Source organism: Fundulus heteroclitus, chromosome 20 (genome assembly GCF_011125445.2).
Source record: "Fundulus heteroclitus isolate FHET01 chromosome 20, MU-UCD_Fhet_4.1, whole genome shotgun sequence".
NCBI classification, from domain to species: Eukaryota; Metazoa; Chordata; class Actinopteri; order Cyprinodontiformes; family Fundulidae; genus Fundulus; species Fundulus heteroclitus.
Window position 1 is genome coordinate 43,515,788 of NC_046380.1, and position 14,845 is coordinate 43,530,632.

At 40.0% G+C, this 14,845-nt stretch overlaps 1 protein-coding gene across 1 annotated transcript in view; it reads right to left on the bottom strand.

Moving 5' to 3' along the window:
- The window catches only part of LOC110367401 (calcium/calmodulin-dependent protein kinase type 1D), a 112,589-nt gene that overhangs the window by 53,261 nt on the left and 44,483 nt on the right, over positions 1-14,845 (bottom strand). Inside the window, exon 7 of the mRNA XM_036151301.1 lies at positions 11,945-12,020. Coding sequence (XP_036007194.1) covers positions 11,945-12,020 — 76 coding nt within the window. The remainder of the gene's footprint in view (positions 1-11,944; positions 12,021-14,845) is intronic.

Genomic DNA, 14,845 nt, shown 5'->3' on the forward strand with positions numbered 1-14,845 from the left:
GCGCGGAGTAGAGGCACGTTACTGCTTAAGACAAAGCTTTGCCGTTTGTAAAACTCATGTCGGCTGGCACGGTTTATTGTTCTGTGTGAATGACAACAGACCACAACAAATGAGGCTGCTAATGAGCCAACAGCCAACAGGAGAAGGTCTGCATCGAAGCAGCATGGAAAATTGGTGTTATTAAAGGGGAAGTCCGGTCAACAAGGAAAAATCAGGGTATCATTAGCTATAACTAAAACTAATACGTTTGTGGTTATTTAATGAACTTATCTTTAATCAATAAGAAAATAAAAACATAAATTGTCGTCTGAATCACTGTGTATGGGGGCTGACATTACTGCCCATATTTGGGCAGTAAGGGGCGTTTGACATCACATCCTGGGGCGTGGAAAAGCGGAAGCGGCGACAGCATTTCTCTCCGCTTTCCATGCAAAGTCAATAGGAGCCGTTCTACATAGCTGCGATCATCAACAATTATTTCGGATTTCCAGAGGACTTCACCACTGACATTCCCAAGAGCTTTTGCTGAAGAAACAATGCCCACGTGCATGGCCATCGGATGTTCCAACACAACTGGTAAAAGTGGAAAAAACATTGCTTATTTCAACTTCCCAAATCATGAGCCACCGGGCTCGGTGCTGGATTGCCAACTTGAAGAGAACAGATTTGCCATCTAACTTCTGGCCAGAAAGAAAACACGTCATATGCAGCGACAATTTTGAAGAAGAATATTTTGAACATGACATGAGAGCGAGGATTTTCGGTAAGTTATTTTTTATTTTAGAATTTTTTATTTAGAATTTGCGGGGATGGTCACCGAGCAGAGGGGCGGAGGGATACCACATGTGATGTGGTATCCCTCCGCCCCAGCATGTGCTGGAACGCTTTTATATTTTAATATTTATACAATAATGACCACCTGCCCTATTTACTTAAGTCACTTCAGCGCGATCTCTCCTCCGCTGTGTGTGTGTGTGTGGTTGTGTGCGCCCCGCTGCAGCGCCGGCAAAGCCGTACTTCGGCGGAGCGTGCGCACACACACACACACACACACGCGTGTATACATATATACTGTAGGACCCGACTGAGTTTGCACTGGAAATAGGTACGCTGGATTCCGTCAAAAGTCCGGTTTCTGTCAAGAAACTCTTCTAAAAAAAATCCATATCGCTATCAGATGATGATAGCTCCACGGAACTCTCATCACTGTCACTAAGTACTTCGTCACTCTCTGCTTCGTACAGAGCACCAGTCGTCGCCATGTTGGAAAATAGTGCGCCGTGACAAACAGAGCGTTGAAACTTGCTCAACTGCGGGTCCGCCGAGTGACGTCGAAAAATGGGAGGTGACAGTACTATTCTTGACCAAGATGGATTCCTCCACATAAACATGATTAAATAAAAATTATTCATAATTAAAAAAACGTATAATTTTTTCACAGTATGTAGTAGTTTTATATTTAAAGTACTTTCAGCAGTTTGAATTCTGATTTTGACCGGACTTCTCCTTTAAAACATGATTAAATACTTCAATGTAGCATGAAAAAATAAAATATGTGAATAAAAAAGTTAAAGGCATGAGGTGAACTGTATTGATTTAAATTGAAAAATCGTTTTTTAAAGCCAAAGGGAAATGAAATATTGGGTGAAAATGTAATTCTCTAAAATTGGCACAGCTTGGATTCGAACTTTCGATCTTCTGCTTTGCAGCCCGACACCTAACCCACTCGACCAAAACACCAGTGTCGTGCTCAGCCGAGCTTTATTGAGAGGTCAATTGTGTCAAGAAGTGTTTTTTGCGAATTTTGTTCCAAATGTAAGTCGAAACGGCGTCAAGTACAAAAAGCCCTGATCGCGGCGTCGAGACCAACGTTTCGATATATAGTATGTGGGGGTAGACCCTACGGTTCGGGCTGTATTAACGGTACTATAATAATAATAATAATAACTAGAAACGTTCAACTTCTGAAGAAGTTGAAGAAGGCGCCCGCCTGGTGGTGTGCGTAACCGTTAAAGGCAAAGCTTCTGAGTGTTGGTTAGGCTGAGCTTTTGTAGGGTGTAAGGTATATCTGTTAAGAGCTTTTAAGAATTATAAATGTGTCTCTCTCTGTATGTGGTGGAAAGGAAATTGTAAGCTGTTCAGATCGGATGCTGCTTATTTCAAATATCTTTGGTTGTTTAAAAATTATCCTTGGTTGTAGGCTTTTATTGCTTGTGGATTTTAAATCAAATGTTTTTAGAGGTTCTTCTTAAGCAGAGGTTTGATACAAGTGTTAGAAGACAGACATTTTGCCTTCCTGCACACAAATCTTTTTTCAATGTAAACTGTTGTCATTAAAGAAACATCAGAAAACAACACAGGGAAAACACTAAAACCAATTGAATCAGTGTGCTGACACTGTGGAAGGTAAGACAAATACCCCAAGATTTTCCAATATTTTAGTATTTAACCTTTTGCCACGGGTCAAAACTTAAGACAGGGCCTTACCTCCATTAGCACTCAGAGTCTCATTGGATTAGGCACTGGACAGCACCTGTGGTGACTATAGAGCCCAGCCCGGAAAGTCTGCAGCCATTTCAGCACTGGACATTTCTGTACCAGATTCAATGTGTTTATGGGTAACATAACAAAAAGGTGTGCTCAACATAATATTTAAATATGTTAATGTGACACAAACAAAACCTACACCTTCTGGAAGTTGTAGCAACCAGATACTTAGCAACAACAAGCTTATGTTTCCATTTTCAATGTTTGCTGTCTTTATCTGCATGGGTGGTTCTCCCTTGCATTGCTAGGAATTGTGGGGCCCTAGAATGAAACCATTACAAGCACTGTTCCAAAGTTGGCAACATTTTTAAAAGAAGCCTTTTTCTATCATTGTGCACTTGTGAAATAAACTCCTAGTTTACTTAGGAGGCTTGCACTGCTTTTTCTGTTTTGTTACATTTGTTGTTTATTTGGATTTTTTAAGTTGCTTTCCTTGTGGTTTTCCCATAATTTAGCATGTATATTGTAATATATAACTTTTTGCAATGGAGTACTGTCGATCACAGATCAACAGCTTTGGTTATTTTGTCTTTAGCCCCAAAAAGGCACTTCTGACATTGACATAAACATATTTATTAACTGAAAAAAACAGAACAAACTTTAAACAGGCAATAGTGGTTTTTCGCTAATTTCGTTGCCATGGTAACTGGAAATGGAGTGAAGTACAAATAGCACACTTCACGGCATCGAGACGCACGTTTTGATATATAGTTTGTGGGGGTAGACCCTACGGTTCGGGCTGTGTTTGGTTTTATGTGCCTTTCCTTGTAAATTAGAAATGTCTTATTCTCCTGAATGCACCATAGCTTTCTGACGCTCGCGAACGCATCACACTGGTCTGAGAACCAGCGCTGAGAAGAGGCACGTTTCTGCTTAAAGGAGAAGTCCGGTCAAAATCAGAAATCAAACTGCTGAAAGTACTTTAAATATAAAACTACTACATACTGTGCAATAAATTATATGTTTTTTTTAGTTAAGAATAATTTTCTTTTAATCATGTTTATGTGGAGGAACCCATCTTGTTCCAGAATAGTACTGTCACCTCCCATTTTGTGATGTCACTCAGCGGACCCGCTGTTGAGCAAGTCCCAACGCTCTGTTTGTCACGATGCACTATAGACCAGTTCACGTGTGACGTCATGCGTGACGTCCGCGCTACATCCGGGTCCCGCGGGTAGGCAAAAGCAGAACTGTTCCCGTCTACTATCATTACAAAACGGGTGTTTAGAACGTACTTTTAGTTAGTTTATTTTTGGAATCTAAACAATGTCTACGACTTGTTGTGCTCCCGGTTGCACACAGAGGCATTCCAAATCGTCGGATGTACGTTTCTGTCATTTACCAAAGGACGAGGAAAGAAGAAAGAAATTAATAATATCCATGAAAAGGATGCAGGCAGACAATCTCAATGGACTGTGGGAGCCATCATACTACAACAGAATGTGCAGTCTACACTTCATCTTCGGTAAATAGAACTTAATTTTGCACTGGTCATTGTTCTACTTAAATAGCGGCGGAGGGGAGGTGGTGATCGCTAGACGGTGCCGGGTGAAGCAGAGTCAATGCGCTGCAGCAGCACGCCGCATCATTTTAGTTTTCTTTGCGCTATCAGTGTGCAATAATGTTCACCCGACAGCGGCTGCATTACGCCCCTGTTTACGCTGCAACGTCGCCGACACCCCCACCAATTTTAATAAGACAAAAAGAAAAAATTATTTAATCTATTGATGTGGTTGCAAAATTAATTTAATATAGGCCTTTACATATCTTAAAGATTAATCTGCTGTTCTTTAATAGTCTTACTAGTATATCCCAATAGTATATTAATATGTTCTCATTTCAATAATGAAATGGACAACCACTCATGTGACAACTCAGTCTTGGTGTCACTAATCTTACTTAAAGTACAGTATTGGGTCCTCCATGCTCCTTATGTATTAAGATTTACTGCACATTTAAACATTGAAATCTCACTATTGTTAGGGAAATAATTAGTTGTCTGAGAGGATGTAGGTAAGGAGAAGCTGTTATCTACACTTCAGATATATGATGTAAGAAATGTGTTTGGAATGTTAAGATAAATTACATGAAATGGGCTAAAAATAGTAACTACAGTGCAGTTGTACATTTGTTGAAGTTTGAATTTAAAATTTGAAATGCTGTCAGTGTCAGTGACACTTCTACTTCAAGTGCAAAGTAAATACAATACATTTATTTGTAGTCCCTTGAATGTATAATTTTGCTGTGTTTTATGATGCTGACAGAGTTTCTTAGATTTAAAAGAAGAATAAGGGTGGGGTTTATCTCTGCACATTTCTATATCTTCAAAATAAAATACAGGATATATCTAGACAACAGACATATTTTGAATATATTTGGTTTAATAGGCACGTATTTACCATCTGTCTCTGTTGCTGGTAAGTTCAAATGCAAACTTTTTCAAAGTGGGAAAAAGTCCCAATTCGACATTGATCAGATCCTGTGATGCTTTAAAGATAAACAAACAGCATATAGTGTGTGTCGTGCTTATAAAATTTGTATAAATGTAGCAAATAATGCTGCCTTTTCTTTTTAGACAGGCAAAACGCATCCTAATGCTCAAATCAAGCATCAAAAAATAGGAGCATGCATATTGTGTAGGACCAATGAAGCTTTGGACCAATAGTGTCCCTACCAAAGTTCAAATCAAACCTACGCCCTTGATTCCATGTTACATTCTTTATAGTAAGGGTTGGTACAGTTCAGCCGGTTGTATAGCAAGGTATGTTTCTGTATCGTGTTTTAAATCCGTGCCCCATGTTCCCTCTTTTAACTTTGAGCACCTGCCCCTCCAACAGTCTCTTCACGTCCTTGCGTGGAGCTATCATCATCTGATAGCGATATGGATTTTTTTAGAAGAGTTTCTTGACAGAAACCGGACTTTTGACGGAATCCAGCCGTACTTATTTCCAGGGCAAACTCTGTCGGGTCCTACAGTTTATATGTATACGCGCGCGTGTGTGTGTGTGTGTGTGTGTGTGTGCGTGCGCAGCGGAGGAGAAATCAACTTACCGAAAATCCTCACTCTCATGTCATGTTCAGCACTGACACCCAATGGAACACCCTTCGTCTGGGTAAATTGGACTTGATTCAACAATATCCTTCAGTAATTTAGGAAAAACGGCAGCACAGCACAGCACAGCAAGCAATAGCAGCCACAAGACGGAGGAGTTCACCTCTGACCCGGAACTCAAAGAGTACTGCTTGTTGTCTGCTCACACAGCGCCACTCGTGGACAGTATAGGAACTGCAGGAACGAAGTACGTCTTTTTCAGTAATCATTGTTGAATGATGATAATGCATTTTTCTAGCGATGATTTCTGTCACGAGGACATAATGCAGTGTTGTGCTGGCAGCCATCCCAACTAATAAAAATAAGATTTAAGATTAAAATAGTACATTATAGTAGTAAAATAAATACAATTATTGTGGTTTAAGGACAAGTTTGGTACCTGCATTAAGGTTAATTTCAAAAGGTACTTGTCATTTTCAGACTAAAAAACATTCTAAAAAGATTTTCTAATTCAGTGAATATGACTGGATATTTAAACAGAAAATAATAATGAAATTAATTATTCTTTCAACTAGCAGTTTTTGAGTATGACTAAAATTCAAGGCAGTGAAGGAGGGTAACTGATAAGTGATGGCTGATGGTGGAGAGCTTGCAGGCCTGGCTTCGGTGGAGAAGCAGCAAACAACTGTGGCAGGAAATGTGACTTTCATTTCAATGCAATGCAATGCAAAACTGGAGAACAGTAGAAATCAGTAGAGTGAGAAAAACTGGCACTAATATCCTCCAGTAGCCTAAGCCTGATTGTAAATTAATAAACAATACATAAAATACTTTAATGTTTTCTTAAAACGTCTGAATACAAACTGTCCCAAAACATGTTAAATAAATTCCTTTATCATCATTCATTTATACCAGTTGTTCAAGTTATTTAATTGTTACTTGTAAAAAAAAATATATTATTGTAAATTAGAAATGTCCCATGCTCCTGAATGCAACATAGCTTTCTGACGCTCGCGAACGCATCACACTGGTCTGAGAACGCAGCGCGGAGTAGAGGCACGTTTCTGCTTAAGACAAAGCTTTGCCGTTTGTAAAACTCATGTCGGCTGGCACGGTTTATTGTTCTGTGAATGACAACAGACCACAACAAATGAGGCTGCTAATGAGCCAACAGGAGAAGGTCTGCATCGAAGCAGCATGGAAAATTGGTGTTATTAAACATGATTAAATACTTCAATGTAGCATGAAAAAATAAAATATGTGAATAAAAAAGTTAAAGGCATGAGGTGAACTGTATTGATTTAAATTGAAAAATCGTTTTTTAAAGCCAAAGGGAAATGAAATATTGGGTGAAAATGTAATTCTCTAAAATTGGCACAGCTTGGATTTGAACTTTCGATCTTCTGCTTTGCAGCCCGACACCTAACCCACTCGACCAAAACACCAGTGTCGTGCTCAGCCGAGCATTATTGAGAGGTCAATTGTGTTAAGAAGTGTTTTTTGCGAATTTTGTTCCAACTGTAAGTCGAAACGGCATCAAGTACAAAAAGCCCTGATCGCGGCGTCGAGACGCACGTTTTGATATATAGTTTGTGGGGGTAGACCCTACGGTTCGGGCTGTATTAACGGTACTATAATAATAATAATAATAATAAAGAAACCCTTATTAGGTGCATAACATAAGGCCTCCGCCATGCATTTTCAATGCATAGGCGGGCGCCTAATAAAGAAACCCTTATTAGGTGCATAACATAAGGCCTCCGCCATGCATTTTCAATGCATAGGCGGGCGCCTAATAATAATAATAATAAAGAAACCCTTATTAGGTGCATAGCATAAGGCCTCCGCCATGCATTTTCAATGCATAGGCGGGCGCCTAATAATAATAATAATAAAGAAACCCTTATTAGGTGCATAGCATAAGGCCTCCGCCATGCATTTTCAATGCATAGGCGGGCGCCTAATAATAATAATAATAAAGAAACCCTTATTAGGTGCATAGCATAAGGCCTCCGCCATGCATTTTCAATGCATAGGCGGGCGCCTAATAATAATAATAATAAAGAAACCCTTATTAGGTGCATAGCATAAGGCCTCCGCCATGCATTTTCAATGCATAGGCGGGCGCCTAATAATAAAGAAACCCTTATTAGGTGCATAGCATAAGGCCTCCGCCATGCATTTTCAATGCATAGGCGGGCGCCTAATAATAATAAAGAAACCCTTATTAGGTGCATAACATAAGGCCTCCGCCATGCATTTTCAATGCATAGGCGGGCGCCTAATAAAGAAACCCTTATTAGGTGCATAACATAGGGCCTCCGCCATGCATTTTCAATGCATAGGCGGGCGCCTAACTAGAACAGTCAAAGGCAATTTTAAACAAATGTGTTTTTAATCTTGATTTAAAAGAACTCAGGCTTTCCACACTTTTACAGTTTTCTGGAAGTTTGTTCCAGATAAGCGGAGCATAGGAACTAAATGCTGCTTCTCCGTGTTTAGTTCTGGTTCTAGGTATGCAGAGTAGGCTGGAGCCAGTAGTCTGGAAAGTTGATACACTGATAACAAATCTGTAATGTATTTAGGTGCTAAGCCATTTAGGGATTTATAGACTAACAGAAGTATTTTAAAGTCTATTTTCAGATATACAGGGAGCCAGTGAAGGGACTTTAGAACTGGGATTATGTGCTCTACTTTCTTAGTCTTAGTGAGGACGCGTGCAGCAGCGTTCTGGATCAGCTGCAGTTGTCTGGTCCACTTTTTAGGCAGACCTGTGAAAACACCGTTGCAGTAATCAATTCTACTAAATATAAACGCATGGATTAGTTTTTCCAGATCCTTTTGAGACATTAGTCCTTTAATCCTGGAAATGTTCCTCAGGTGATAGAAAGCCGACCTTGTCACTGTCTGTAAATGCTTTTGGAGGTTCAGGTCTGAGTCCATCACTACACCCAGATTTCGGGCCTGATCAGTGGTTTCTAGCTGAAGCGACTGAAGCTGTGTGCTAACTTTTGATCTCTCCTCTATTGGTCCAAATATTATTACTTCAGTTTTGTTTTGACAGTTCCAGCAAGATGTGCACCAACAATTTGTCCTCCTTTGAACTCACCCATGTCACCCATAATGTGTGCATTGCAATATTTTGAGCAAAACTGTGCTCTTACCCTGCTAATTGGACCTTCACACTCTGCTCTTATTGGTTCAATGTGCAATTAATGAAGATTGGCCACCAGACTGGTCCAATTTAGCCATGAAACCTCCTACACTAAAATGAGAGGTGTTTCAGTTTCATTGTCCAACTCCTGTATATAGTGTATTTCACTTACTGAATTGAGTTACTGAAATAATTGTCTATACTTTTATTTATTAAGATTTAATTCTAGTGTTTATGTAAGGCAGAGGTTACAAATGTAAACGTTACGACCTTTTGTTTGGACCGTTTTTGCCTTTTCTTCTTTCTATTAAAAACGGCTCTACGAACAGAAGTGGAAACAACGCCCCCAAAATGACGCTTGTGGCCAAAAAGTGTATTATGTCAGTAGAGGTTTAGGACTACCGTAGCAAATGAATGGGAAACGTTGACTGTCGGCTGTCGCCAATTAGCTCATTAGCTGCGTCTCAGATCGAAATACGCAGTTTGCAGCTCTGCAGACGCAAAGTTTTCCTGGTCGGCAGGTTTTGATGAAGACAAATCCTTTTCACTCAGAAGGTTTGATTTAAAATCCCCAAGCGATGAGAGCCTACGACCAAGGAACTCGGAAGCTTTGCCTTTGACGGTCACGCCCACCACCAGGCGGGCGCCTTCTTCAACTTCTTCAGAAGTTGAACGATTCTAGTTCTTTTTGTTATTTTGTTACATTTAATTCTAATACATTCTAATAATAATGTAATTCTAATAATATGAATTACATTAGCACACAGATTCATATTATTTGCTACTTTTTCAAGCAATTTTTATATTATTAAGTCCTTCATTTATTTCTGTATGTATTTTTAATTATGGCAGGATTGGTCCTTCATACTTGAATACTTGAGTTAAAAAAAATAGTGGGGGGGGGGGGGAATGCCACCCCTGTCCTAAATGAATGGCCGTGTGACTGTAGGTTTGCAATTGTGTCACCTTTCTATTTCTAGATGGTGGACTGAACAGAGCTCAGTAAGAGTTTTAAAGCTTGGAATTTAGTTTCATGACTGTTATGCCATTTATGACGTGAAAGACTGCAGCTCCCAGCATGTAACACGGTCGCTCCGACCACCCCATGGGAAACTTATCTCGTTGCCATGGAAATTGCTATAAAAGTGTCCTGCACTCCCACTTCTTCCTTCTTCCCTGGCAATCTGCCAAACTGAGAAGACCTAAGCAGCTGTTCCTCACGCTAGGTTGTCCCCAGTTGAGGTCTGAGCTTTACTGAATCATCCTTTCCCCTGTATTTCTAAACAGGGAGGTCAAGACTTTAAAATTTAACGTTAATTAATTTTTGATCCCATTGGAAGCAGGGATCAACTTGGACTTCCCTCGTTGTTTTGGCCGAACAAAGCGTCGGAGAGCGCCCAGAGAACTTGGTGTTTTGCTAATCCTCACGGCAAAGTTATCCGCACCTGCCCAAAGCCTCTGCCTGGAACCACGGAGCCAGGGCTGAGCCAGGACCTTCTCACTGAAGCGACACCACGTAAAGAAAGGACTTTCCTTTTTTATTTCCCTTTTCCACACCCATAAGGTGATATTTGGGGCCTTGGCAGAACCTAATAGGAAATAGTTTTATTGCTTAATTACTCCAAAAGGGAGTTTGTTTAACTGTGCTGAACATGTTCTAATGTGTGCATGCATTCATAAGTGATTTTGCTGTGTTGGATTTGTTGATGATAAACTGGCCGCGCCAACGTCTGAACTTCCTTTTCTTTCTCTTCATCTCTTTCGTTTGTCTACGTTTGGTTTCCCGCATTTTTTTTAAGACTTTGTTCTGAATTGAGACAGCCTCCTGATCAAAAGCCCGCCCCACGCAAGTTTGGTGTGTTAGATATGTCATCAGGGCCGCCTCCTTAAACACCGCACGTAAGGTCGTAGATCATATGTTGTCATAGTAGGCATCTTGGGAAAGGTACCAAGTAGCTCGAAGCGGTTAGCCCTAGGTTGTTGTGAAGTAATGTTAGTTAGCTGCCGTTAGTTGGGTGCCACCGGTACTAGGAGTTAGAAGCTAACCGTGCATGGACATTGCTAGCAACTAGTTTGTGCAAGAAGCGTTCTCCATCTGGCTTCAGGTCTGTTTTGGTTTCCAGTTGTGCTACCTCAAAGCTATTTAGCCCATGGCTTTCAATGCTGCTATGTTAAAGTGCTGACTTGTTGATTGTGATCATGAATGTGATGCCAATCAGTCCTAAACAACTGTGAATTGATTTATGCATTGCTACCTCTCATTTAATCCATTTTGACTTGTTTTATTTTCATTTATTTACTTTTGCATGTTCTTTTGATTAGCGAGTAGTGTTTCCTAGTGTTTTATTTTATGTGAGTTATCAACGTTTGCTGGATAAGTCTAACCAGTCAACAACTGGTTAAATAACACTTTTCTGGTATAAATAAGTTCATAATTGCTAATTGATAAACAAATTGTTAGTGTTAATCATTACAGGGTCATGATCAGTGGGTAGAGCAGTGGGTAGCACTGTTACCTTGCAGCACGAAGGTTCTGGGTTCAAATCCAACCCTGGGCCTTTCTGCATGGAGTTTGCATGTTCTCCCTGTGCATGCGTGGGTTCTCTCTCCGGGTACTCTGGCTTCCTCCAGTCTGTCACATGTTGCCCTGTGACAGACTGGCGACCTGTCCAGGGTGTACCCTTCCTCTCGCCCAGTGAACGCTGGAGATAGGCACCAGCAACCCCTGCGACCCCATGACGGATTAAGCGGGTCAGAAAATGGATGGATGGATGGATGGATGGCATTTATCACTGTTGTTGTTTTTCATTTGTTTAAAGATGTTTAGTGCTGCTATGGTGAAAACCTGCATGTGAAATTATGCTTTGCCACATTTCTGTCTCCAATAGTAGAAAAAAGTTATTGTTCCAAGGTTTTTACAACATTCCCATTGCCAACCTTGTTGTTAAAGTATTATCTGTAGCTTAGGTACCTTTTTTCACTACTCATTTACATACTGGGCTGGTGGAGGGGGCACCACCTGATAGATTGGAGAGATGTCCATCTTATTCTTGAGCAAATAGTTTTGTATTGCTTACATATAACAATAATAAGGCTTTAAACATTTTATTTTAAATATGTTGTTATTACAATTGCTATAACTATGATTTTACGCTAACTGTGTTAAAGTTTCTGAAGTGAAACATGCTTACAGGATGTATGTAATAACTCCAATTGACCAGCAGTCCACTGCTTTGCTGTAGGGTTTCTGGGCCAAAACCTCAGGAGCTGAAATATAGAACACAACAGTGCAACATTCAGATTAAAGAGCTTTTTCCAATAAGGAACAATCACATCATGGAAGTCAAACTACCATGTTAGAGAAAAGAAAACAGTCAGCGTCAAACAAGGTTCTTCATTTTTTGGACTGATGCATCACATTACTTGACATGCCAGAAAAATGACAGGTAACAGTATGACATGTATACACTCCTACAGAATTTACTTCTGAATACTGAATGGCATTGCTGCCTTTCAGTATTCAGAAGTAAATTCTGCAGGACTGTATAGCATTGGTGTTAAATCTTAATGACTAAAAGTGCGGTTGAGAAGCTAATGCAGTAAGTTTAAAATCGTCACAACCTCAAGGTGTTTGGATTTTGGACTACTCTTTTAGTTTCTTGATCATGCCCTCTTTACGTTATCATTCTTAAGTATTTTTTCTTTTACTCTTGTCGAGGAATTGGTGACTTCTGCTCTTAGTTCCTTCTGTATATTATTTGTATCATGTTCTGTTTGATTTCTTCCCTGTGTTTCTGCAAGGGCTGGGAATAAAATCTCAGATTTTATTCTCCCAAATCCAATTAATCGATTAAATTTTCCTCCTTTTCGTGTCACAAAATGAAATAATTTTAAAACTTGCTTTTATTTTAAGCAGTTCTTCTGGGAGTTGACTTGAATTCAAAGTTCAAATAAACACAAGCTGTAAAATGTGCTTGTAAAACAAGATGGCGGGCCCTGTCACTGTAAACAATGAAAATATAGCAAAATGTTTGCTGCTGCTACACAAAGAGCTAAGAACAGACTTTACCTTTGAAAACTTCAAGCTAACTTAAGACAATAAGTAAATGAATAAATTAAAGTGCCTTGTCTTATGGTAAAAAAAAATAGTTTCCACTTTCCAATATTTTAACAATATATTTTCCTAAACATATATTCAGCATTGCAGGTTATTGTCTTCATGGAGGTCCAATGAGGGCAATGGCAAAATAAAATGCAAATTTTCCAAAAATGTAAGTGTTTCAATTAACCTGGCTCTACAAATTGGCTGTCATTTTCATTAAAGCTTTCAATTTCATCATGCTGCTCCCAAACTCTTGTTTACATTTGGGTCCTAAACACCAACATCTTATGACAACAATGTACAAATTACATGATCTAAAATATACATATTTTCCACTTTAGGATTCTGTTAATGTTTATTGTTCAATAATTTTGTTAGCTTGCTGTTATTTGAACATCTTACAATAAAAACATGTATCAGGGTTAGGCAACCAGGATTTCTGCCAAAAAGTTTATTTTGTTTCTTTCTGGAACAGAGCCTAGATTTTTGTGTTTAAATTCAATATTCAACAAAAGTAGAATAAAATTAGAACTTAACAAGAGATGACGTAAATTAATAAAAGACACTTTGATTGCTTTCTGGCTTATAGTACCAACTTGGGCACACATTAACAAACACTATGGTTTCAGAACAAAAGGCTCAAAACCAGTAAAATGACGTTAGATGAATACTTTAAATGGCAATTTTAGCTTTACAATTTTAACAAGCTAGCATCTGGCATTATGTCAAACAGTTGAAAACAATGAGAAGACTTATTTTGTACAAAATCAAAATGAAGACTGGAGGTTTAACATCACACTATCACACAGAAAATTCTATAAATAATTTTGCTTGTTAAATTTCACAATTTTTATTTAAATGTTGCTTGTAAAGGGCCAGTTTGCTTATAGTATATTACACATGTACATGGTTAGGGTCAATCTGGATGGGCTGTACTTTTACTAAAGAAAGAAAAATGGTATGTTTAACTTTTGAACTTGATTGGATTTTTTTTATCCATGTCTTGATTACTATAGCCTTTAATATTACAGTTGTTGCCTAATATGTCAAGCAACATCGGAATATGTTATTGTCAGGATGCAGCTTGTAGGCTGCAGTCTGTGCCTCGCTGCCTCTCTCCATTCCCTGCTCAGAATAATTAAATCCACCTGTCAGGCTGCAATCAACCTTCAACTGCTCTCACCCTGTTCCACCCTTATTTAAACTCACCTCATTCTGCTCTCGTTGCCGGTCCGTAGTGTTCACTCCAGCTCAGTCTCAGCCAGTATTCGGTGTCAACTCAGTTCCACGCTCTCAAGTTCTGCAATCCAGTTCTACGCTCTCAAGTTCTGCAATCCAGTTCCACGCTCTCAAGTTCAGTAACTCAGTTCCATGCTCTCAAGTTCTGCAACTCAGTTCCACGCTCTCAAGTTCTGCAACTCAGCTCCACGCTCTCAAGTTCTGCAACAGTTCCACGCTCTCAAGTTCTGCAACAGTTCCACGCTCTCCGGTTCCGCAGCTGTTTCACGGTCTCAAGTCCTCCGCTCCAGAGTTTCCTCCCGGTCAGTCTTCCCGCGCTCCTCCTGTCAGCCAGCTTCTGCACCCTTCATCTCCGTCCATAAAGACTCTGGTTCCTCTCGTCATTAACCCTCCATCCTGTACAATAAACTGACTTCAAGAACTAGCTCTGTGTGTGCGTGCTGTGTCCGGGTTCATCCGAAGACAAATAATGACAATTACGGACCGGCCAAAGGATAAACCCGAGCACGCACAGAGCTTGGTGCAGAAGTTGGCAGGATCTGCTCCGCCTCCGTTAATGTCTCCGTGGGTGCCTTCGCCGCTGATGAGTTCCGCTGGAGGGATCGTTCTCCGCGGAGCCCGCCTCCGATGCAGCCCAGCGTCTCTGTTCCTGTCTGCGTGCTCAACTTCCTGTCCGCGTCTCAAGTTCCCCGCTCTCGACTTCCTGTCTGTGTCTCAAGTTCCTGCCTGCGATCTCTAGTTCCTGTCTGCA